Raw genomic sequence first — 26642 nt, 5'->3', positions numbered from 1 at the left:
AACTGTATCTGACTTATACGACGATTAGTGTATTGCATATAATAGTATGCAAATAAATGCATTAATAACTAAATCAATACAGATTTATAAATAGATAACTTGAAATACGCTTCCAAAAGATAAACATTAAATTATTATCATGGCCTTTCTAAATGCAATGTATTGGCTAGTGGTATTACTCAAAGTTCTCGTGCACAGTCCGCTTACAACCTTGAGAAAGCACTAGCTCTGCTGGGGGTTTGGTCGTACAAAGTTTCCCTTCGACGTAGTAATTGGTAAGGGCACATAACTCACATGTAATATAGTAATTAGGTATATATCTTACCTGCATCATGGTAATTGTTAAGGGTTTATATCTTAACTGTAACCTAGTGATTGTTCTGGGTATACATCTTACCTGTTACGTAGGGATAGGTAAGGGTTTATATAATTCACCTGTTACGTAGTGATTTGTAAGGGTATATAGATCATCTTTGAGTGGCTCGTGTCCGTTAAACACTGTTCTGGATCCAGGACCGTCAATGATAGTTCTGGAATAGAACAAAACATTTTCACAGTTCAGTTTCACCTCAAAGTGAACACGCTAGGGTTATCTAACAAGTCCAAGAAGTCATGCATTTTATGGTAATTCTGAAAATTTTAATTGTTATAACTTACTGATTTCATATTGGTTTAACGTTTTCCTTTACACAATGACACATGATAAAAATACGTAGTGACTTGTGGTCGGAGCCTACAACACGTTTTGCCAAGTGGGCGGAGCCTAAATAATGAACGAAACTACCCACGCTTGAAATCGCTTGAGTACGAAAATGTGCTAACGTCACATCTGGATAGCGAAATGGCGACCTCATTATGGTTTGCGCGCAAATGTGAACAATAAAGAACAAGAAAGATAAAACACACTACTAAAAATAAAGAATTGCACGAACACAAACTTTTGTGTTACGGATAGGAGATGAGTGTTCGAACACATTTATGAAGCAGCACGATACTCGTGGAGCATCAAAATGGTTTTGTATAAGCCTTTCTTGAATGGTTTACTTATTTTAACAACGCTATAAATAAATGTTCTCGATGAGGACAGCCATCAAACAACAATCACTGTAAGTAAATATTTAGGATTTAAGATTCATTTGCCTTGTTAACAGCTTATAAAATCAAAATTCATTTAAATTGAAAAAAAATGTTCTAATCATTGCTATTAAATGTACGCGCTCATGTTTTTGGACGAAAAATTGTTGGAAAACTTATTTTATCACAATGTGTTTATATCATAATTACAGAAGAAATACAGTGATATTGTAAAAGTATTTTGGTTTTAATTTGTGGGGTGATATTTGGTATCGTCAAGAAAAACATAGAAAACTGACGCCTTTACCACAAGCCCACTGGGCCTTTTACAAACTTCATAGATATTTTGACCTCTTAACAATACATTGATAACATCACATGATAAACCAATCATGCAACAAGAAAGCTAATATTAAATTATTATTAGTATTGTTAGCGCTAATTAAAATTGCGATTTGCTAAGCCGGTAGTTGAGCAAAGATGAACATTTGCTTATGAATGCAAGCTTAAATTATCCAGCAAAAGACTGGAGTTTTCAAACTTCGGGAAGAAGGAACACATATTGGCAACGCCTTCAAGCAACGGCTATTTTATTTTAAGGGAACTATTAGTTACCTGATACCTTAAAAGTACACACCAGTGACTACAATTTACATTTCCCGATAATTGTTGTCCATGTTCTAAATATAGTTTTTACCTTTTTCAAAGTAGACGATTTGTCGTCAGCTTAAGTTATTTGTCGTCTGGCGTAGAAATATGGGCGGGAATGCAGGGGAAGTACGTGCAGTGGTATATAAGTAAATGGGCGGCGTGGTTTCGCCATTCGATGCTTTTTGTATCGGAAGCGTTAAACGTGTTTTGAATTATGTTGGGACCCACCCATCCACTCGTTTTATATTGTAGGATATAATCTAATTTTGTTAAACAATGATGGAATTAATTTTATTTGCTGTTGTGTTTTCCATATAGGATAATGTAATCCGAAATAACATATAGTTATTTTAAACAGACAGTTCCAATTTTTGTTATAAAATGCTTTGTTTTAGTTTTGTTTCAGAGGAGTTCTATGATCTTTTCTATTCGTGGTGTTGCATTTATTAAGAAAAACAGCTTCCTGATGGTTTTACATTGGGCAAGCGACACCATGCGGCGTGACTTCATTTACACAGAGTTCAACTAGAACACAATTATTTGCAAATTACATGTATATTTGTTGCCGTGTTCCTTATTTGTGTTGTGCTGTTTTGTAATATAGTCTGTTATAATTGGAAGTCTAGCCTGTGGTGTCGGGTTATTTATGTTGTCTGTGAAATTGACTTTATGAATAGAGAAAAAATGTTTTACCCACGGAACTAGTGATAAGTTGAATATTTTTGGTATGTTTTCTACCTTATAATTTTATAAAATATTATAATATTTTCTTTTTTCTATTAATAAATGCTAGTGCTGTTTGATAATGGGTAAAGACGTTTATAGTTTTAAATTTATGATTCCAACTTATGTCAAATTGCTCAGCCTGCAATTGTTTAACAATGGGTAAATTGTACACAGGTTACCTTATGGCTAGTTTGCATATTTAAATAGTGCCAACCTTTATTAGGGCTATCAATCTTCCGTGGTAGAATTGTAAGTGTAGTGGACTTGTTGAATGTTGGCTCTTTGACCTATTTTCATTAGAAAGTTGTATTGGACTATTACGAAGGATGTTGGTATTGTTTGAAACAAACATGAATTAGGTATGTGAAAAAAATAGTAAAACAGAAATTGTGTTCATTTATAAGCTTAAATACAGAGTTGATAGGTTGAAGGTATCGGTAGTGATTTAAAGTATATTACAAAGCAAAGAAGGTGGACAACATATCAGCCTGTATTTCCAAGGGATGGACGACATGTGTTCTACCGACGGATATCCAATTGTAAGTCGCAGATATATACATATTATAATAGCATGTATACAATTTAAAGTGCCAGTCGAGTGATTGAAGTTAAAATGGCTTATGTAGATAAAAATACACGAGCATGTTACTGCGGACGGATTAAAAACATAATTCAACCATCAAACAATTACAAAGCAGAAATAATGCAAATAAAAATATGATATAACAAGGAAGAAAGCTTCATTAAATGGTACACATGCAATATGACCAAGATTTATACAAACACATCTTGTGAAACGATGCTTTTATTTAGAAAACACACATTGTGACGCTGGTCCATCTAAAGAATTTGAGATTTTTTTTAGATAAATGAAATGTTTATGATTTCAGTGTTTAATTCCTGGGAACCTCATCGTTAAACCGTGTCGAAATCAGAATGACCGCGAACGTCCCGTTTTTTCACCCAATTGTTTTTAACGTAAAACGGTTACACTAAAATAACTAATAATTTTCAAGCAGACGAGTATGTTTAATGGAATAAAATAATATAAGTACCTGTGGTTTACTTTCCATGTCACTTCGTTGCAGCGCTGTGCTACAGATGCTTTGCACCGGTCCGCTTTTAAGTAGTCAGTCTTGTTATTCAAGACCAGACCTGGTTCTGGTGGAGTAAAATCTATTAAGGTTCCCTCGCCAAGTATGAAGGCTTGGTAGTTCAGAACGTTGTTAACTTGAACATTAACGAAATACTGCGAACCATGTGACAATGGTAGGTTATCGTACTCTAGCGTCACGTGGTACCCAATACCTAGACGTTCATAGTTGCTGTAAGTGCCGCTGATCCTCAAATAAACATTTGCCCCTTCAACGACATCATGCATGTCACATGTTTCCGAATGATATTCATAATCAAATGAAATGCAGTTGTATCCGTACGATAGGCAAGCATGGGCACATAGCTCTGGTGTCCGTACATTCGTTGTTTTCAGAATGTTGGCAACGAGCTTTCCCTCCCTGGGATAAGTGAAATACTTCAGCTGACCTGAAATGCCTTTTCTCGGTGATGAATGGTCAAGGCGTAACTTTTCCCACCCAACAAACTGGGAACCATACTTTCCCGGACTAAATCCGATTGCTTTGTAATGTATTTCCTTCAGCGGACTGTCATCGAAAGCTACAACTGAAGCGACCATCTTTTTAGGATGGGAAGAATATTTGTAAGCATGTTCTACTCTCCCGTCGCTTAATGTACTGTCATAGGTGTGTAATGAACATTGTGCGATAGCTTCAAGGCCTTGGCTGTTCTTAGCTTTTACCGACCAGTATATAGGAATACCGCCCGGGAGCTTGGCTGGAACCATCAAAGAGTTACCTCCCATGTCAGTCCAGTCCTGCAAGTCCGTTCCTCCCTTGTCGGTACCAATTGCGTAAAACAGTTTAGTTTCACTGACCTCGTCCTGTGCGTACATTTCTAACCTGAACGCTGGATCATAGTGCGGGCGGTTGTAAATCTGCTGGACCAGGCAGCCTTTCGAACCGGAACGTTTTCTGCGTTCATTAATAGTTAAAGGCTTTATATCAGGAGGAGACGGGTCATCGTCTCCTTTCTTCTTATGGAAAATATTCTTTTTAATTGAAGGAACGGCGTACTTCCAAATAGTCCCCTTAAATATGGTCCATGGCTTCGATCCAAAAGGAGCAGATTCTACAAATACCTCAAGCTCAAGTCTTAATGGTGTAAGAATCATATCCATTTTGACTCTACAACATGGAAAGTTTTAATTATTTTAAAAACTTATGTTAAAAGTTATGTACATCTACACATCTATACACTGAAACAAAGACGAATATGCGATCAATCGATTGGTTATTTTATTAACACCTTTCAAATTTACTAGCCTTAACATCTATGTTTTTAGTTTTCGTATGAATAATTAAAAACACCCAAATTCACAATCATGAAAGCACGACTGTAAAATTCTGAAACTAGATTTCAATGTATTTACCCAACGTCAATAGGAAACTTGGAAAAGACCAACTCTGTCAACAATGGAAATTTTGTCTCCATAATGTAGCCGACCAGACGAATACCGGCGCGGATCAGAAAGAGGTCAACAGCTGCTTGACCCCAAATTTTTCCTCCTACCCACGGCGTCAGGGTTAGCTTTAAGCAAAGAATTCCACCAAACGAGTGGGAATGTCACAGTTACAAGCATTCTAAAATGCCAGTTAGTGAATGGCAAGAAGAAGTACTTTCAAATTAATATGCAATTGATTAATGGATTTTGAAAAAGTACTAAAATACTCACTTGAGTTGTCATACTGACAACACAAAAGCCGAGTTTCACCCCTATACCAACAGAACCACCTGCCCCAAACCCTGTACATTGAAAGAATATTCCGAAATTTCACTTGTTATTATATGGAACATACTGGAAATGTTAAGTCTACAGTAACCATATTGGAACACAGCAGAAACCATATAATGTTTGTCTATATAGCTACATATAAGTTTAAAAAAACTCTAAAGGTATCTTGTTAAAACTTAATACAATAATATATCTTAAACGCCTGTATAATTATAACATGATAATTCAACATGATTTTACCAAGTGATAATGGAACGAAGCCTGCCATGAATATGTGATTGATGTTGAAGAACTCGAAGTCATACGGAGGAACAGGAATGTTAGCGCTCATACAGAAATCTATTTTATTGGAAAACTCTGTGGCTTCTTCTGCAAGTTTAGCCTTTGGGTCCTTCATCAACTTAAAATATAAGGTGTGTTAGCAATATAGTCCAAATTGTCGGGATGAAATGGGAAAAGCATAAAGCTAGGCATAAGTGCTTTTCGAGCTATTTTGAACATATTTGCCAATTTTGTATCTATCAATATTATTTGATCCTGGTTTTCTATATCTCTTACTTCTTCTTTAAATCCTAACTTTGGTGCGTTAAAATGTTAAGTTTATCCTGCTCCTATAACCTTGTAAGTAAAATGCTTAAAACCACATTGCATATATATTGTTGCAATTAAAGACATATATGTCATGTCATTTGCACAATATCTGATAAATTATTGTTGTTTTACACGAGTTTTGTGTCGTACTGGGCTAGATATAACATTTTGTTTCCTTTGCCAAGAAAAATATAAAACACACATTTGAGAAATTGTCATGACAATCACTAAATACATGAACACTATATCCACTCTTTTAAAAAAAATAATCTTAAATGCACTTTAATTCGCTATTATATGAATAGTGTAACATATGAGTTTGCCGTTTTGCCTAAACAATCCTGTTTTTTCCAGATCTATAAACAAAGAAATGCATTGGTATTATTATGTCCTCTCTGTAGTCCTTAACCCAGATTGGCTTTCTCATATTCTGAAAACCCAAACGTCTTGTCAATGTTGTAACGCAAGCCAAACGCATCAGTTTTACAAATAAAAATAATCAAATACAATTTATTTAATACATAGAATAAAGAATAATGTCCAAAGTCCAAACATTCACAAAATTTCTTCTCTGGTTTGGTATTTTCATGTACACAAAATTAAATCCTCGTGAAACATACGAGTACTATATAAAAAAAATGTAAAAACGTGTGTTCAGATTTGCACCTTGCATGCATTTAAGGCTGTCATTGTGCTTCGTAGCAATAATATATAAAAGGTTGTAAATGCAACCTATGTAACACATTTTAAATCTTAAAATGTTAAGCTAAAAAAGGATATCCAGATCTAGGCATTATGGAATTTTGCGGACATATTTCAAGATGCTCACCATACGGCCACATTGGAATTTAATGAATAAAAGGTTGTATTAGTATAGCAAATGTCTTTCACAGTCACTAAAATCAGTCTTAACAATTTGTCAATAATTGTGGCTCGGCTTATGCCGTAAATCTGCCAAGCCCCCTGCTCGTGGTGTTAAACAGGTCGGCCGTAAGGTGTATGTGACTTTATTTTTAAAGTGAACACAATTCACTGAGATTGAACCAATATTTACAGCTATATACAGCGAGCCAAATTACGTCTGGGAGTTGGAGCACTATAAAGCTTTTTTCAGCAACCTTTAATCGACTGCAACAGGGCTCAACTTGTGTTCAAACTGCAACTCCTATATATTTATAATAATGGCCGGAGCATCCTTGGGCCTCTACGGTTATGCGAAACAGAGGATGCAGAGCGACCCTGAACCTCATTTACAGGTACACAAGATATATCTGTAGGTTATGGCCGTGCGAAACGCGATGCTTCGTTTATCAGTGTTTTCTAGACTGTGGCTAAAAAAATTTCCACAAATATCGCGATGACGCTCTTAGAGTTAGAACCACCCGTGCAACAGTTATACCATAGCAACTGCCGAAAGTTTCTCGAGCAGTATGGTTAGTTGAAGAAGATGACAAGTGTTGTCAATAATTAGAACTTATGACCTTAAAATATGGCTTGTGAAATACATTTCAAATATATATATATATATCATAATGCAAATATATTTACAACACTCATGATTACGTTAGTGAACGTATATGAACATATATAACCTAAACAATTACGCTATAGAACACAAATTACCATGAATCACAAAAACCATAAATACTCATAGCTGTGATAAAATAGTCAAAACATCCAATATCAACTAAATGTCTATTTGAAAAACATAGAGAAATAACTATAACATTGTTGTTATAAAATTAACAATTGCATCCAAAATGTTTTATGTCAATAACTTATAATGGTGATTTCAACATCAAACACTGTGTGTTATTTTCCTCAGGTTCAGTTGCACGGCACTTACCTCATTAATGACTGTCTGTCTGACTTGTTCCATTGTTTGTGTCACTTCCCTGTTCATTGATCCAAACTCATTGAGCTGCATCATAAACATTGGCAAAGAAAGTTGCCGAATTCCAATGTCCAACAGTACTCCAGAAGCTGAAAAGTATGATCACTTCGATATAGTATTTGAAACTCTATGTGAAACCAATACCATCAAAATCTCATACATAAATGTTTTATTTTTTTATTTGGTTTGCAAGACAAAAGTTCATGATTCAGGATCGCGGGATTATCAATTCAAAGCATATCGCTAGTGTGTATATTTCATTATTTGCATGTATACGAATAGTAATCTTTATCTTAGTTTATAAATAATATGAGGAACGAAACATTAGAAAGATGTATTTGAAATCTGAGGATTATTTTTAAGAAAAAAAAACACACAATATACTTGACATATGTATTGACAATCACTGAGCATATAATACGTTTCTGTGTATACCTCGTTTACGTCTTATGCTATTTGGGATAAACGGTATGTCAAGGAACAGTTCAACCGGTGGAAGACATGAAACAAAGAGGTCCGCACATAGTTTGAATTCGGCCGTGAGGTGAACCGTGCCTTCTTTTAATCGGACATGGCCCAAAAAGAAAAGATTCATTCCAAACAACTTTGTATGAAGATCTTTGTTCACGTCGGTACCTGTGCAACACGAGTGTGATACGTCAGATACTAATTAATCGATCACAATATTTATATCGTAATAGAGAAGTCGTCAATACAGATAATTCAAATTTTAAAAACATCTTTTATCACAAAACACATTGGTATTGTGTATTACCTTCCGTTCGAAGTGTATATATTCTGTTCATTATTTTTAAGACGATTGCCGTGTCTGAAGGTTTGAATCTGAATGACGCATATATTTGTGTAGTGTTTACACCAGACGAAAATGGTACATTACAACGTAGACCCAGGCAATCGCCATTGACAAAACATATATGACCGAATCCTTTAGCAATTTTATCCCTAAATGCAGGACAAACTGAAATTGAACAATGTAATTTGCATCTACACATGGGTAATGCTGATACAGTATCTGCATTAAATACATAAATTTTTGTTTGATGATGAATAAGAAACATGTTCTATTAATATATTAATATATGTGCGTTGAAATCAATTATATATGTAGACTGATTCTAAAGAACTCACAGGCAAATGTTATCATTACAAGCTTACTTACATTTCTCTGGTAAATATGCCATGCTTAGTATCATTTGGCCCGGATCGCCAAATTTCAACGTATCACCACGCGTTCTTATTTCTGATGGACCATCGCTTGACCCACCGAACTTAAAGCCTGCATCATTATTTTTTAGGTACGTAAGCATTGTGTACGGTGTCATCGTTGAGACTGCCTCGAATGGGTCAGACTGTTTCGCAAAGGCCAGTTGGTGTACAATGCCGATGAACTTCTTGCAAATTTCTGACGTTTTATTCAACTTGTTTATGATCCAATCCACCGTTTTACTGTTTACATCAACTATCTCAAGGAAGTTTGGTACTTTAGGACTGAATGAAACGACATTGGCAAAACGGTTATATTTTCAAATAAACCAGGGAATTCCGACAATATTGTTATGAATGATAACACAAGCTTTTACTACAATTTCCAGCTCGTCTTTAAAGTGTTCATGCTGGCCACCATAATGGACGGAAAACACCTTTGGCTGTAATGTATGTTATTGTTTGAAAGGAGATGATGAAAGGAGAATGGCGATAAACGGTTTGACGTGTCGCCTATGAAGTATGGATTGCAAAGGAAATATATTGTCTGCATTAGTAAGAGAAATGTACGTGTATGTGGTGATTCCCAAAAGAGCATAAAAACAATGGCTAATACATCTACTGTTTAAGCTATATATTGGTCGAAATATTTTTCCTATGGAAACGTGTTCATATTTTATTTTGGGGTAAAATAATGAATGGAAGCAAAAATGCGTATTTGAACAGGGGTTCGGTGAGCATTGTGGGCTTATGTCAAAGCTTGTTCGTGTACATAATATAACAGACTGTTTTGACGGATCCTTGTGATAATATGAACAAAAATGGGTTTAATTTGTTTGACTTTAGTTTATATAATTAATATTGAATTTAATTTATATAATGCTTATTGCACTTGACATTATAAAATCGCCTGAAAAATAAAATCATTACCCATTCTTGCCAAACAGCGCCGTCTTAAAGACTTCTGTGAATTGTTTGCTTTGTTCCTTCAAACTTTTCATCAGACTGTCCTTAAAGGACGAAGAGTCATACAGTTCCGGGTCATCAGGTCTGTAAGTCGAGTCCTCGTCCCCTAGCATTTTATTAAACCTGTCCGGGTCTGGTTCCCGATTTCTTATTATTGGGTCATCCTTCTGTTCTTTACCTTCCTCTTCCTCACCGCCTTCAAAGGTCTTCCCAAGAAAGCTAAAGTGTAGAAAGAATCAGCATGTACAGTTTAACTGTGATGATAACAGTATGACTGAATACTGATTAACAGATTTAACCTCAATTTTAACAAAACAACTTTATTTTCCGAATATTTTCGAAAAAAATATTCTGACAATATGACAGAATTTTAAGGTTAACATAAAAGTAATAAAACAAATTGTTACTGTAGTAAACTTAGTAAACTAGTGATGTTATAACTAAAGTCGACCTATTTGAGGTCCTCTTTACAGTTCGAAAGAAAGCTTACAAAAGATCAAGGAACCAACCGTGACTGTAGTATGTTGGTGATTTAATACCTAAAGTGGTGGTCGTTACAGTCCTGTATCCATTTCGGAATAGGGACGAGTCTGTCAAGATACGGAGAAGGGTCAGCGTAATCGTATTCAGCGTCCGGAAGTGTATCCATTCCCTTGACCGGACGGACGGATACGTGAATGTAGTTCTTTGACCGTGACGCTTTGGTTGGCAGCCAGTCGCTTTTTGTCAAAGGTTGAGCTTCATTGATGTCTATTTTTTGCAATTTGCACCGACGAGCAGTTGTAGCTGTACCGATCTTTTTACCCGCATCGACACTTTTATCGTGATTTGATGGGTCAGCGTCGATGTTCTCAATAACGATTTCTAAACCAACAAATTCAGGGTCTTTTGGTTGAATTACAACTTTTCTTTCGTCTCTGAGTATTTTCAATATTCCGTTGACTGGCATCTGTATCTGTACAAAAGTGTCAAATGTACAAGGTAAATACCAATAACAATGTAATACGGATCAGCCTTATGAAAGGGTTTTCTGTACAACACTTGGCAGTAAAGATAGTTGACATCAGATTCCGATGGTCTTAATAGGGTTTACCACCAAGTATTCGATTTGGAAAAAACCCTTAAGCCATAAGTTTTTATTTTAACACGATTACCAGTATATGACCTTACTTTAACAAATTCGCCATACCGATTGTCCCACGCCAAGTTTCAGGTTGACCCCAGTAGTTTCGTACGCGCCGTTAGATGTAGTTGGCCAGACACCAGCAGGACAATCGTCAAATTGTTTAATACGGGTTGTTGGAAATTTGCGGTGAAATTTCGGTCCGAACACCTTCTGCACAAGAGATTTGCTTGTGTCGATCCTAAAATTGATAAGATGAGAAGTCGTTATTGGATATTAGAACAGGATTAAATACATCATGCTGCCGTAAGAATTGCAAACAATTTAAACTAACTAGCTACATGTGTACAACCATGTTACTGAATTGATATGTATGGCAGTGAAACATGTATTCCTTGAATTGTTGAACTATACACTATTTTATTAAATGGTTATTGCAGTAACGTGACATATGACCCCAATTTATTCTTGCCGAAGCCGATAACTTCTACGTGTGACCTTTGAGGCGTTAGAAGGAATGGTATGCAAGACACACCGTCCTATGCTAATTTTTAATTCCGTGAAAATTGATCAGTATTCGAAAACAATTTAGTAAGTTACAGCTGAAACACAACAAAAGTGTCGGATATACGGGGGATAAAATAATGCTTATGCGTACGTCTCTGTCATATTTTGGTATCCGCTTTTAAAGCACTGTACTGCAACCATGATGGATTTGAATATTTCTACGAAGGGTATCACAAAGTCAGTCAGTGGTTTAAGTGGCTCCAAAACGGAATCCCATTTAGCTTGGAGGCTGTTTTGAACATCGTGCAATGACCCTTTCTGAAAAGGAATTATTGTACATTTAATTAGAAAGAATATAAATGTACGAGAATATTGTTATTTTACCATGTGAAAATAAAACAACCTGATAAATCAGTTACATATTAAATGAATAAAAACATTAGTATCTGTAATAAACTTGATGTAAAATAAATAAATGTAGTTAATAATAGCGTAATATTTTATTCATTTTTATTATACATACCACTTGATTGACACCGTCACTAACTAGAGATTTCGTTTCTTTCCCAATTGCATTCGCACGGTCCTTTATTGTATTTGTCAGTTTCTTAAAAACTTCATTCAGACGTTGTAGAATCGATGGAATTCTTTTTGCCGTAGATACCCATTCAGTGGCCCTTCCTATTTTATTATAATACTTCAAATGCTTAAAACATTGTGTGGAAGAAACTAAAACCAAATCAGTATACTGCAAATATTACTTCCATTAGTAAAGAGTAAACAATCTATTACCTCACAGCATCAATAATAGCTTGACGTTTAAAATACCTTTATAAGCTTTCGGAGAAAGAAATTAACAAAAATATCATGTTTGATGTAACTTTCAGAATATTTGACCGCATGAGTCATATCAAAAATATTGGTAGGTTAGCCATATGGCTCATTTTTTCCTAAAATAAGAACAATGTAACATTTAATAATAATAAGTACAATTACAAATTGGTGTGTATTATTTGACCTACCTTTCATGAACATACAGGCATCCAGCAATCTAGTTTTAACATCCACCATAATTGTGATCGCCATTTTAATACTAAAATATATGTATATGTAAGTTCCTGAGTCTCACTTTATAAGACGCAGGTGTTTGATAAAATTACAAAATTTATACAATGCTTTATGCTTTATTTGCTAGAATACGTCTGCAAATCCTTAATCGAATGAAAAATACCACCATAACATATTTACTTTTATGATAGAACTTACTCAGTCATGGCCGATGACATGCTAGTGATGGCTTGCATTGGGTTGTTGAAGAGCTTCACAACCGCCTGCGCAATTGAGTTAAATGCGTCAGTTATTTTCATGGCGACGTACGGGAGAGCAATTGTTACAGAATCAACAACGTCCTGTTGGAATGGAAAGAGAATCTTGTAATATAAACATCAAAGATGCGATATTTAGTGACTGGTAACGTATTTCGTATTACCTATTGTTTGAGAAAAGTCACATTAATTGATAACGATAAAACATAATGTTAATTATGAAAATGGATAGATAAACATGTTTTTTTCATTTGTTTTTCATATATTCATTAGTTTTCTTTTCCGCAATATAAATTGGAACGGAATAAGATATTTATTTATTATTCATTTTAAAAGATTCTTTAACGATTGACTGCTAATATTAACTGAAAAACTGCATTCTCTTTAAATAGTAATTATGTTGAACAAACAAAGGTTTCGACCTAAAAACTTTGATCAAGTTTTCTAGATTAATAGGAAAATGAAGAGAAATGAATACGTTATCGAAGGGATTTCTGTCGAAAGCACAAACTTCATTCAATAATTTAAAATAGCAATATTTATTTAGTTCGAATATGATTAAAAAGATCGTCTGAAATACTCGGTGTATATACAAATATTTTGAAAACATTTTGCAGTGTCTCGATACTATTCTCTATAGACTACTTATTGGTTGTAATATCTTACTACTCACTCGGAGACTAGCACAATCAACTCAATTTATACAGTATGTGACAACGTGTTAAGAATGAATCATCAAACCCATATATAATTCTATGTGAATATCACGTAAAATCCCACATTGCACAAAACTGCAGAAGGAACTGTGTTTTGACGCCCTCGAGATTCATTAGTAAATTCGTGCGACGACGTCACTACACATGAGTAAATTTGGCATTACATTTGCTATACCAAACATGTACCAAAAATTGTTTTAATTAGTTGTTTTAACAAAATCCACGAAATAAATATAGTCTACAAAAAACTGATTATAGTTCGCGTATCCAAGGTCTATGTTATTACTATGCTCATAATAACCGATAGTTTCTAAAACAAGTCTTGAAAAGGCCATACTCAAACTCAATCGCTCGTGAAACTATGCACAAAATGCGGTATCGAATGGCTGTTTTACAGTTATTTTGATTTAATGTGTACATGACAGACACTGATTACATAGACAAGGATATCTTCATATATGTTTAAAACAAATGCTTTTCAAACTATATCAGCGTTTACTAACTCGCTGCTGCAATGAGAGATATCTGCTAGTAATTTGCACGCAACGTAAATAGCTGTTACATCCCTTAACTTTAACATGTTTTCAGTCAACTATTGTTTTATCGACGTAAGTAGTCTATTGACGAATAATACAGTTTAGCAGATGGAACGGATAAATGTATTTGTAGGTGGATTTGGCTTTTAATGAACAGTACACCAGATTGGCATCAAAAAAAGTTTTTTTTCTGTAACGAATCTCAGGACAATTATTTTATAGAACGTGTTACGCTTTGATATCATAATTGTAAAACAAGTACCAAAATGTAAAAAAAAAATGTATCGGAGACCGGGTTCGAACCCGTGTCGCCAAAATTGTAATACAATGTTGTATCCACTGTGCTATGAAGGCTTACACCAAACGAGTGGTATTTTTAAGCTATATACCTAGCTTGGTAATATCACGTGATAACATAGACTAGCCAATCACGCATAAGGAATGAATTCTGCTAAGAAGACCCAGTAATCTTTTTTAATGGAAAAATACGAAGTTACTGCTAAACTCCAATGAATTGTAAACTTTGTGGTACTTCAGTTAGTAAGTTTCATTGCATTGTACACATTAATACCAAGTTTATGTCAGTTTTCGACAATTTTCTTTTTTTCTTGCAAATTGATCATCTGGTGCATATTTTCAGCAAGTAAGCTAATACCCCTGGAGAGCACCCTTTTATGTTGACCACGAAAACACCCAAATAGAATTATAAAAGCCAGTCCCAACGCATGAGGTGCGAAACAATTACATTGCAGATTTGTATGACAAAACAAAACGCGGAGTAAGGTCAATACTGTAGACAAACACATCCAGTGATTATTTTGATTCTGAGTTGTTCCAACAATGATAAGATGTGTTTGTGACCAACCAAGTGGTGGTAAACACTTGACACTTTTCGTATTGGTCATACATAAACAAAAACAGAAAAATACTTCAAATTTAGAAAACATCCATTTCATTTAACTATATGAAATATTAAGCCTTATATATATATATACTGAACAGTTAATGTAAGCTAATTTAAACAATCTTGAATACATTTTATGCTTTATAAATCAACCTTAAGATAATTCTATGCAATCATCCTGTCGTACTAGAAGAGTAAATAACATTGACAATTGCGAAACATAATAATTATATACACTTCCTTACATTGTAAAACTTCAAAACGTCCTGGGAAATTCCAAAAATGAAATCCCTGAGTTCCTTCACGATGGCCTTGATTTCATCAATGACTGAGTTGCCGCTAATACTGAACAACTCCCTCACAAAGTCCTTCATTCTGGCAGCAACATCGCCCAACTTCGTTGGTAGGTGCTTCACGATATCGACTAAGGCATTAACAGTTTGCTTTAGGCTTTTCCCATCTGAAGGCATAATTAATGTTGCCAAAATAATCGAAAAATATATGCGTTTGCCAGTAATTTCAAAACCATACATATGTAAGTGTGTGTGTGTCTTTTTTTAAAAAGAATTCCATTTCATGATGTAAAGCTTTCTATTGATCAGAAAGAGTTAATTGAACCATGATCTATCAAAAAATGCAGCAAATGGTACCTTTGAACATGGTGATAAGTTGTCTGAATTTTATCACAGCATTTTTGATAGGATCAACAATCTTGGCGTAGATTTTGTCGAAAATGTGAACCAAGTCTGAAAGGCTATTTATTCCGAAATCCTGAAGTGTGTGTGAAAAGGAGATTTGACTTTGACGTATACTTGGAAGAAACATGTCTTGATTAAACAATTATATCAATGCGAACAATTGGTCATTTCCAACATATTTGAATAAGTATATAGAAAACCAACTTTAATGTTATAACAAGCAAACTCAATTGTTTTGGCGTATTTTTAACAAATATACCTATTAATACTCTTTCAATACCAAATACAATTTTCGTTTATTTCTTCAACATATGCTCTGAAATGTGCAAGAGTTTCGTTCATATACTAACAATATTTTTGAATTTGTTTTGCAAAATGTGTTGCGAAAAGAAACCGCAAAACTTAAACGGAAACAGTGTCATATTACGATCAAATTACTTCATTTTTAAATCATCTCCCTTTCGCTTGAAACATATAAAACACAACAATACACTCATGCACTTATAGGTATGGTAACAAGGAGGCGGAACTTAACCGTGCAATAGCAATCGTGCGAATAAATAACATCGCAATCCACGTATGTGCACCCTAGTTATTGGACGTTGTCATAGACAACTAATATAGAAGAGTGTTTGCACCCAGTACACTCGTAATTTTATTACGTCATCGGGTATTGTGCAATGATGAGTCATCCTTAATGATGTTATCGGTTATCAAGCAACGGTACGCGCCATGCAATTGTTAAAGTACCAACTCTAAGACCTATCTAACATAATTGGTAATAATCGCCTACACACCATTTGACATCACCAATATCTCGTGACCCGTCCCTATTAACAAGTTATAATTTCCCATCGCTTCCACGTTCAAGCAAGTATCGATCCGTCATCATCTCGTTAAATAAACAATATGAGGTGGTGCTATAACTTTTAAAACTCATTCGTATATTATATATGTTTTTATAAGATTATCTGTTCTAGAAAAATAAACATCGCATACACGGTATTGAGGCGTGTTTACGTTTGAAATAGATAACAATATGAATTATTACGTACTTTGTTATCAAAGTTTACCAATCGAATATTCTTTTGTTCATTTTAAAATAATGCAACATTCTTCCAATTGCTTCCTTCGATCTCAAAACCACCTCCAAATACCCTTCTAAAAATCATACCTTCCAACAAATCCAACTGTATCTACCTCCTCCTTCTCTGTCCTCTTTCTCCTCATACTAACATCTTCCCTTTATATACTCCTCTGCCGCCTCTTTCTCTTCATTTTTTACATTTTAAACCCCTTACTTCTGTTTTCAACCTTTCCATTCCTCCTCCTCTCCTTCTCCACCCCCCCCCCCTATCCTCCTTACATATTCCCTCTCTAACTTCCTTCTCCTTCTACTACAATTTCTATTTATGTATGATCCTCCTTCTTCTCCTTCTCCTCCTTCTCCTCCTCCATGTCCCCCTCCTTCTCTTCCTCCTCGAATCGTCCACCTTACATAACATTTTGTAAACTACCTTCTTATTCTCTCCTCTTCCTTCTGGTCCGCACATCTTTATCGAAATTCAATTAGAACTGTATACTGACACTGTGAAAAACATCAAGAATATTGAGTACTCCCGGTAGTTTGATTGACTTTAATGAACAATGCGAGCACTATGAACAAACGGATTGTACATGAATGAATGACCGAGACTTAGGCCTATAACCTCAATACAGTGAACTATAAGAGTTACAAATGAATTTATAAAATAACCGTTTACGTTTGACTGTCAAATAGTTTGAACTAATTTCGGTTGATTATCTTGAACAAAAGTTTCGGCAGTAATAAAAGCAACCGTTTAAAAGCATTCAGTTTATGGTTAGCGAAATAATTGTTACAACACGTTTCATAACTGGCTTTGTACGGAATTTAAAAATGGATAAATCGTTTCGCAATATGACTAGTTTTTAAGGGTGGCCTGTGCGTAGCCAATGATAGCGGCGCAGTACTTGCTGAAACGTAGGAGCGGCGGGCAATCATAACACGTTATTGTGGACTGGTCTGAGTCATGAGGTGATGTCTAGACGATGCTTTATATCATGAAGATCACGGAATGGCCAGGAAGACGTTGCTTAAATTTCACGGATTACTCATAATTGCACAGTACCCGATGATATCATGAGAACGGCCGGGCGATAGGGAGGCAGGCATTTCCCTTAAATGCGTGTTCTTTACCACGCATACTATTTACATACAAATATTTGTATTGGTGCTTTCGTTATTCAAATTATATCGTGCTTTATGTGACTATTGGTTTAAGGGATGATCATTTGAAAGATACAATTCTCTTTTATTTAACAATTAAAACGTCAGACAAACAATGACAGTACTTATAAATACAGGACTGTTTAATTGAAGTATAATTATTTTCGATATAAACAGGAAATGATAAGTGGCCAATTCAGTTACAAAATACAGTCACAATGGTAATCAAGCCACTCATTGAAGGAGGAAATATAAACACAACATACCTTAAGCACGTTCAAGTCGTATGCAATATGTCCCTTAAAGCAAACCGAAATGTCGACTATATCCACCTTTAACCCGATCATCCCCACATGAACCTTGGCCCAGGCAGCGTCATGCACGTCAACTATGAAATGACCACTCAACACCGCTGTAAGAAAATAATATGGATATTTACTATGGCATTTATCATTCTCTGTGGCCAATATGGTGAGTGTATTTAGCAAGTACATATGACACAGAACAAATGTTCCAGCACTTTACGAAGGAAAGTATATGATTTGACATCACAACATTTAAACAATATGTTTATAAAAAGACAATCGCATTTATAGTAAAGAATGTTATAAAACTCAGTTTTAACTGAAAAACAAACAAACAAATTTATCCTTCCGATCACTTACAGAGTTTAAGGTCGAGCAAGTTTCTCAAGATAAGCCCGAAGCTGGCTCCGATGGCTTTGCTACCCAGATTTTTTTCCCAATGAACGCCAGGAGGCTCAAGTTTCAAATGGATCCCGTCCTTCAAAATCTTCAAAAAGCTTCTCCTTGCTCGGCTTACGGTCGGGTATATGTAGTTTTTACTGTAAAGTAAAGAATTTGTAAAATACCTTTATGCCAGACACAACAACATACACCTATGTGTTATATGTACCCATGTCAAGAGCAATCTTATATTGCGTAAGTCTTAAAAATAAAACCAGGATAAGTCATTTACATTTCCATCAATTTTAACCTGATTATTTCCGGCTCCTGTTGCAGAATGAAATGTTTGTCGGTTGCCTTCGGGTGTTTGGTCAGCACAGCGTGTGCGGTTTGCCTAACAACCTCGTCGCCGTCGTGGATAACACTTTTCACCAAGGCATCGGCGCTCTGCCAATTTATAAGCGTGAGGTCAAGAAGGTATTTAACACTAGATTTCGGTATTGGCCTAAATAATGTATCACTAATATCAATTTTTGCATTTGTAAAGTGACTTAGTAAGTTCCCGACCATATTGACATCGTGGTATGAAATTTTACTGATATGTGGGATCTGTGTAATGTTTAAAAAAACGTCAATCCATGCGCTGTATATTTCTGTCTCTAAGTATCAACACTTGTCGCAAACATCGCGAAATACCAGATTTCACTTTTATATGAGGTAGATAAATATTCAATATTTTTAAAATTGCTCCTTATGTTATACAGATGGTATATGGTTATGATATGTTATAAATAAACTATTACGTATTTGACGAGATACAGAGACAATGACTGTACCATTACCAGACAATTGAGGACAATATATGCCAGAACTCGCCCAATATCGACCAAACTCGACCATTATCAATTAAACTCGCCTAATATGAATTTCCTCCGTTTTGAATGGCTACAAACTCGCCTAGGATTTGAGAAACGGGCTGTTTTTATTGGCTGTCGAAACTCGCCTTATATGAGAATTATGCTGGAAATTATTTTAAATGGTTGCCATTTTGTTTTCCGTTTTCCTACTGTTTTGAAATTGTTGTGCTTCGTATAACTGTATTTGGAATACTTAAACCTACTGAATGATTGAACTACTGTGTACAGTTTGATATAACAGTTGTATTTAACCCGTCGGTTGATTTTACGACTATTATGATTATGTACACCGACAAAATGGACGACGAAGGTGAAACATTTGACGTTTTAGCAAACGATTTACAAAATTAAGACGAAAAGGCATGCTTCCTTACAATGTACAGTGCTTTATTCATAAGAATGTGCAATGTCACTTTAAGGATAAATGTCAAAATCAGCAAAGTCAAGTGTAGAAAATCCGATTGACACCATGAACGAATAAGGATATTAAAATACGTCTTCAATGTGAACTAAAGGTAAGTGATAAGAATGTTTTTAACCAAAATGGTAATAGTTAATACTTATTAATTAGGTGATTTCATATTGGCCCAGTTGTTTGTCCTTGATCAGCTGTATTTGCATTCGCCCTTTCGGGCTCAGGCAAATACAGCTAACCTCGGACAAATAACTAAGCCAATATGAAATCACCTAATTAATAACATTATATTAAAACGTTTATTTGTATTATCTACAGTATTACAGTTGCATCGTTTAAGTATAAAATTTCATTTGCACCGTTGACCTTGAACTTAATCACCATGAGTCTAACGGTGCTTTCAACGTTGTCATTTCTCCGGCGGTGTCACACGAATAACACGCGAATCCGTGAAACCAACAATACTCGTGCACTTCATGTTTGTATAGCGGTAAGTAACAGTAAAACAGGCCTTTGTTAGGCCTTTAGGAAATAGAACTAAAAAGAATTAAAAGGAGTTAAAAAGAGTTAAAAAGGTGAATTAAAGGGAATTATAAAGGAGTCAAAAAGGTGAATTGAAAGGAGTTAAATTAAAAAAGAGTTTAATAGGTTAATAACATCGTACTAGTGTAACGTCTATAAAAAGTGTTAACATCTGGAAATAAATGAGTTTCTTAGTATTTACTATCTAGGATATTTTCTGTGAAATGTCATTGGAATTAACAAAGTTTAAACTTTATAAACAAAGAAAGAAACAGTGAAACATTGTGTTTGTGGTCTTTCAAAAGGTAAAAATATAAATTCTAATGTGGCTAAAATAGAATCACATCATTTCCTCTTACTTCATTGCAGGTGAAGTGCCTCATACTATGAATGGCTGCCCTTCTCCACACCGTAACACCGACGTTCGGTTCCATGTAGGACCGGATGTGACGCAGTGAACGTTTCTTCCCGGCGTTACCTAGCGACTGGATAAGAATCGTCTTAGTTTCTCTGTGCGTTTTCGCAGGTAAATCAATTTCAAAGATTGACCGCTTTCGTCTTGGTCTCACGATTACCTTAGATCTACCTGTAGTGGAAGGAAACAGGTTTTGTCACATACGGTAACGCTGCGATGCAATAAGGTAAATCAAATAATAAAAATCGTTTAATATAAATTAACTTGCACTTTGTACGCTGTATACGAATCCTATGTAATAATGCCACTGTTACGAAACATGACCCATATTATCCAATCGGAGTTAACCGATGAGCTTGTTCTAAGCATTTGATGATGAACCAAAACGAGGCATATTCCTCAGGGGCTTATCATTTTAGCGATTCTCCTAAAAAGGATGCTACACACTCTCATTGTGATAGTCCAACCAGTTTTCGATTCTCTCCACGATGCGGTCAGACTCGCTCAGGTTACTGTTGTGCATGGACTCAACCATCGCTCCAAGTGACAGACACGCTCGCTTCCGGGTCTTCGTCAGGGGTGGCGTGTCTGTATCATACATGTTTCAAGAGGAATTTATTATTGAACTAAGAACTTCAATACTGCATTTTCAGTTGAATATACAATTGTTTCCTGATCCTTGGAACTAATTCAAACATTTTTTAAACAATCTTGCAAATAGAAGGATCAACTCATGTCATATCATGATGGCAACGTTATGTGTAATTGAAATAAATGTTCATTCTAAGCACAGACATATGGTAAAACGTCCTACCGCCAGGCATCATAGTCCCGTCTTCAAAGCAGAGCGCTTCGACATGTTGAACTAGCTCCTAATAAATAATTAAACTCACAATACAGTTGTAGGTAGTACATGTGTGTAGAGTATATATGTACACAAAACGTTAAGATTTAATATGAATATTTCAAACAACATTTAGTCATTTCATTGCGAAAATAGTATTCTGTATTAGGCAACCACAACAGATCCTATTAATCATGTACCATCATCATTGGCTACATGTATAGTGCGTTGTGCGCTTTTTGGACTAGCGCTTATATGGAACTTGTTGACAATGTTCTTGATATAAGTTTTGGTAGCTTTGAAATGACCTATTATCACCCTACCTGCACAGGTGACTGTATGGCGATGGCGTGGAAGAGACACCTCCTAAGCTCGTCCTCAGAGACATTTGGCTTCAAAAAGACTAACTCAAGCAACAGTAACTGGGCGTCCGCGCTGTTCGTTTGTGCAATCAGGTCTATATATATATATATATATATATATATATATAAGTATTTTATCTTTTTGCATCATTTTATAAGGAACAACAAAGTACATAAAAAATGACGTCTAAAATGTGATAAAAGTATTGTTTTTATATAAATATTAAACAATTATTTGAATTTGCATAAATTCATTTTGAAAAATGGCCGCTAGTCAGCCATTTTAAAAGTTAAAAGATTGGTCTTGGTCTCATTGTTTGTAACTTAGTTCTTCATAAACTAACTAAGTAATACATATCATTTTCATAGAAAAGATCAAAAATCAATGTCCGACGGATCAGTCTTGTGATTGAATGGTATAAATGTATCATGTTTTGGAACCTTATGTTATGAACATTATCAAATATTGATTTAAGCACACTGTTAACAAATAAATTGATTAACAGTTATAACACTTAAATTTTGAAGTTGTTACACAAATAAAGACACATATAAACATTTTAATCAAATAATGTATTATACGTGCTCTTTTCCTTTTCGTACAACATGATCAATGCACAATTAATATTGTTATATATTAAGTTTACATTACATCATTCACATTAATCACTATACAATCGAATATGTACTATCTATGTATGTCCTTTATCGAACTAACTAGGAACATTTCAGCCGCTGTCACAATTTCTCTCACACCGACCAAAACCAGTGTATAGCATTTTAGCTTTGATGCATTTAAATCTGCCACGAAAACCTTTTTCATGATAACAACCGCATATAAGCAGTTCCAGGCAAGAGACAGCTGCCTGTGAAAGTAAAGACCAGAACGAATCCCATTTTAAGTTTTCTCGAACCCATCCCCAATCTGCTGGGTTTTGTGCACATTAGGACACAACGTTAAAGCCTGTCCCCGAATATGTCCAGCTTGGAGAATCGTACGTTTTGTGTGTTCCAATAGCGCCACAGAAGAGGGTGTAATAGATTCAATAGATCTACCCTTTTGAGTGAAAAGGTATTTCCGAACACCATTTTACATCAGATTCCACGCACGTTCATCATACATAAGTACAAAAAACGTTCTAATGTTTGCATTTCTTCTAGAACTGAACTGACAGAAGGGGATGCAGAAAGAGCACAGAATGAAGCTGTGACAGCATCGAAACTATTCCAAGTTTTCCAATCGGTTTTCTTACTTCGACTACAAAAGGTAGTTGTCTGGCTACAGCCTATCAATGCATGAAAAAATGGTAGTGCCTTGGCCTTCAAATTACCTAGAGTTCCGACAATAGAATGAATAGGTATATATACCTTAGGTTTTTGCCAGCCCAAAAATGTACCCACAACTCATTAACTGCAATTTGGGTATAACTTGCTACAGCCAGAACCAACTCTTCGCTATCAACAGTCCGTATCAAAATCATTTTCATGCCTTGATCTGCAATATCTGATATATGAACCATCATTTTGACATCGGCTCTCTATGGCTACAAGGAGTGATGGTTCTTATAGTCATATTGTGGAGAACAAATAACATGTTGGTCACATGTAGCTATAATTAGTTTGTCATTATCCACATTTATATGATCTGTCAGGTTCTTGAATAGTTCAGTTTTGTTTTCATTTACCCTCAAAAATGAATCCCAACTACCTGGTACTTTTGTATCTGGTAGGACCCTTCGTCTGACTCCTTTCCTCTGTGTAACATTGTACCAGACTTCAAACTATCAGGATCATATACATCCCAAACAACATCAAACCTGTTCACATTTGAAAGCTGAAGGCGCATATATGGGTTGAAAACCTTGTTGGAACTGTCTTGGAACAGCCTGTTGGTTTCAGCATGTTGACTAAGACTGCTTAGTCTAAGTTCCCGTATGCATTCACATGAGGTTGTTCAAGAATGGGTTGTGAATGATGCTCTAGGCAAGATACCAGATCAGACTTGGTACCCACTCTGAGGCTTCCAAAATGGTGACAAAGAAGGAGGGAAAGTAGAGTTTTCTTGGCAATTAATATTTCAAGGTTTCCGTCTCGTACTTGACATGAGACATACAGTTTAGAAAAAGAGGGAACAATCCTGTTTAAGGATCTAATCTGCTGCTTATCTTTTGAGACCTGTTTGGGAGTTTGTCTACTGAAAGGAGGAAATTTGTTTTGTTTAATATAACTACTCAGCAGTGTGTCACTCTTTTATAACCGCTCATCTACAAACGTGTTGTACTGGCCCTTTCCAACCTGTTCGATGTTCCTTGCAGTTTCAGCAACTCTTGAAACTAAAATATTCTCCAGAGTGATCATTAAATGGGTTTCACATACCTGCAATTGTATCTGTCAATGAAAGAACATGTGTTGCAAACCTATTTTGTGCAAGCTCTGTCGTTCATGGTGACGAATATCAGGACCTTTACTTTGCTCCTGTTTCAATTGATTGATCTAGCTAGTTCAGGACCAGAAACCATCCAGCGCAGCAGGTGATAAGCATTTACAGTGAGCCCTACAGCTCCAACTTCACCTTTGATGAGTTTATTATTTTGTTCATGTGCACGGTCAATTGCAATTGCCAAGAATGAACGTTGAGTTTTGTAAACAACAAACTTGCCTTGTGCAAACTGGGTGGCAACATCTAGGTTTTTCTGTTCAAGAACAGCCATGTCACGAATGTGCAAGGGTAGCCAACGAGCATAATTTGTGTTGCTGGGTCAATTTGCACTGCTCTATATGTTTGTGTTATTGTCATATGTCTACATGTATGTTTATCCAGTACACATACCTTCCAAGTCCATCTTTCTTGTGATAATCCATTTTCCTATTCTTTCATTCGTTTCAGGCATTTCAGTCATTCCTATCATCCACTAACTCATATACTAATTTCACTTTCATTTTCGCTTTAACTTTCTATATTTATTAAAGTAGTTCGCCTCGTTCGTAGCTGGTGGCGGTATTTTCCTCGTGCAAAGCGCTCTCTTATTTTGTCGATGGAGACGTAAACATCGTTTGATAAATTAGGAAACTTTATTGTTTTATTTCTTCATAAAAGTGTATTTGGATAATTCCAGGTATGATTTTTTACTATAATATACATGTTGGCATTGTGTGAATTTGTCTTTTGTGTAATTTGATATATGTATTTGCACTAATATTTTGTCGATGGAGACGTAAACATCGTTTGATAAATTTGGAACTTTTATTGTTTTATTTCTTCATAAAAATGTATTTGGATAATTCCAGTCGCCCTGAGAGACGAACCATTTTCATTCGCGACATTTGGATGGTCAAGAGCAAAAAAAACAAGCAACATGGGAGCTTCCTTGTATAACGCCAAACTAGCTTTACGCAATGATTCCACAAACAGCATGACAGTAATTTTAAACTCAGTGTGATAGACCAAAACAGAAAGGACGTAGAAACACTTTCCGTTTGAGATCTCCAATTTTCAAACTTGCTTTTTCTGAAACTCTGGTTCCCTGACAAGAAACGCCCGAAGCATAATGCAGTACCACTACATAATTTGAATAGAAAGTTCTACTAACATGTGATGCCTTTAGAAAAAATCTGCAGTACCAGCAGTTGCTACAATTGTCCAGCCACTGTCTTTTAACCAATAACCAAAAGCAAACTGGCATTGGAAGGCATTTCAAATCATCAAATCGCTTCAAGTCTTCTACCAATGATATATAGCTAAATGTTATTGTTAGACTGTAAGGTAGCTGGACTAGTAAGCCTTTCAGAAGTGTTGCTTTGGCACAAAATACACTTTGACCAATCAATTGATTTGGCCATTGTCCGATGTTTGAAAACATACATGGACTTAAATTTAGCGATGTTTTTTGTGTTAGGATTTGTAAACGAAACCTAGTCTACATGATGTAGCACTACACAAAAGTTCTAAATACTGTATGTCATTTAAAAATTATATAGCTAGGTAAATCCAAATTTAAAACATATATCATTTAATGATATTTTAACAAAATAACAATATGTTTTATTTAATGTTATGACTATAAAATGTTATTCATTGATCAACTTCTTAGTACATTCAATATAAACGTTGACCAAACAGTCTATGTTGTCTAAAAACCATGTAGCATTCTATTTTATCAATTTGTGCTAAATGTTTAATTTCTATATCAGCTTTTTGGTAAATATCATAGTTTACCTCTTAACATAATGAAACATTGCAGTAAGTTTCAGGCATAAATTCATTTAAATTAGTAGAGAATTATGCATTATCTCTCCAAATGTTCTCAACAAAAATTAGTCTGCAAAAGGCAAATTTTAAACAAGGGTATAGATAACTTGTTTATTTTTATCCTTATTAATTACTCGAAATGATTCATTTTTTCAATAAAGATCAAATTTTGTATTGCGA

At 35.2% G+C, this 26642-nt stretch overlaps 2 protein-coding genes across 2 annotated transcripts in view; both read right to left on the bottom strand.

Moving 5' to 3' along the window:
* Nucleotides 1-22306, bottom strand: part of LOC128227369 (uncharacterized) — a 38951-nt gene extending 16645 nt beyond the window's left edge. The window contains exons 1-25 of the mRNA XM_052937828.1: nucleotides 22175-22306; nucleotides 21822-21879; nucleotides 21455-21595; nucleotides 20952-21178; nucleotides 19049-19185; nucleotides 18718-18896; nucleotides 18319-18464; nucleotides 15757-15877; nucleotides 15352-15566; nucleotides 12892-13034; nucleotides 12648-12718; nucleotides 12149-12306; nucleotides 11777-11943; nucleotides 11185-11359; nucleotides 10535-10950; nucleotides 9960-10214; nucleotides 8986-9314; nucleotides 8581-8784; nucleotides 8241-8441; nucleotides 7758-7894; nucleotides 5561-5720; nucleotides 5261-5331; nucleotides 4958-5115; nucleotides 3507-4712; nucleotides 436-530 (exon numbers count right to left, since the gene is read on the bottom strand). Coding sequence (XP_052793788.1) covers nucleotides 436-530; nucleotides 3507-4712; nucleotides 4958-5115; nucleotides 5261-5331; nucleotides 5561-5720; nucleotides 7758-7894; nucleotides 8241-8441; nucleotides 8581-8784; nucleotides 8986-9314; nucleotides 9960-10214; nucleotides 10535-10950; nucleotides 11185-11359; nucleotides 11777-11943; nucleotides 12149-12306; nucleotides 12648-12718; nucleotides 12892-13034; nucleotides 15352-15566; nucleotides 15757-15877; nucleotides 18319-18464; nucleotides 18718-18896; nucleotides 19049-19185; nucleotides 20952-21178; nucleotides 21455-21595; nucleotides 21822-21834 — 5125 coding nt within the window. The 5' untranslated portion in view covers nucleotides 21835-21879; nucleotides 22175-22306. The remainder of the gene's footprint in view (nucleotides 1-435; nucleotides 531-3506; nucleotides 4713-4957; nucleotides 5116-5260; nucleotides 5332-5560; nucleotides 5721-7757; nucleotides 7895-8240; nucleotides 8442-8580; nucleotides 8785-8985; nucleotides 9315-9959; nucleotides 10215-10534; nucleotides 10951-11184; nucleotides 11360-11776; nucleotides 11944-12148; nucleotides 12307-12647; nucleotides 12719-12891; nucleotides 13035-15351; nucleotides 15567-15756; nucleotides 15878-18318; nucleotides 18465-18717; nucleotides 18897-19048; nucleotides 19186-20951; nucleotides 21179-21454; nucleotides 21596-21821; nucleotides 21880-22174) is intronic.
* A 1594-nt stretch (nucleotides 22307-23900) lies between these two features.
* LOC128225699 (uncharacterized) overlaps nucleotides 23901-26642 on the bottom strand; it is a 22381-nt gene continuing 19639 nt past the window's right edge. Inside the window, exon 4 of the mRNA XM_052935608.1 lies at nucleotides 23901-24099. Within this exon, the coding sequence (XP_052791568.1) occupies nucleotides 23901-24099 (199 nt within the window). The remainder of the gene's footprint in view (nucleotides 24100-26642) is intronic.

Source organism: Mya arenaria, chromosome 3 (assembly GCF_026914265.1).
Source record: "Mya arenaria isolate MELC-2E11 chromosome 3, ASM2691426v1".
Lineage (NCBI taxonomy): Eukaryota > Metazoa > Mollusca > Bivalvia > Myida > Myidae > Mya > Mya arenaria.
Note: the sequence above shows the minus strand (reverse complement) of the source record. Positions and strands in the feature narration are given on the sequence as shown.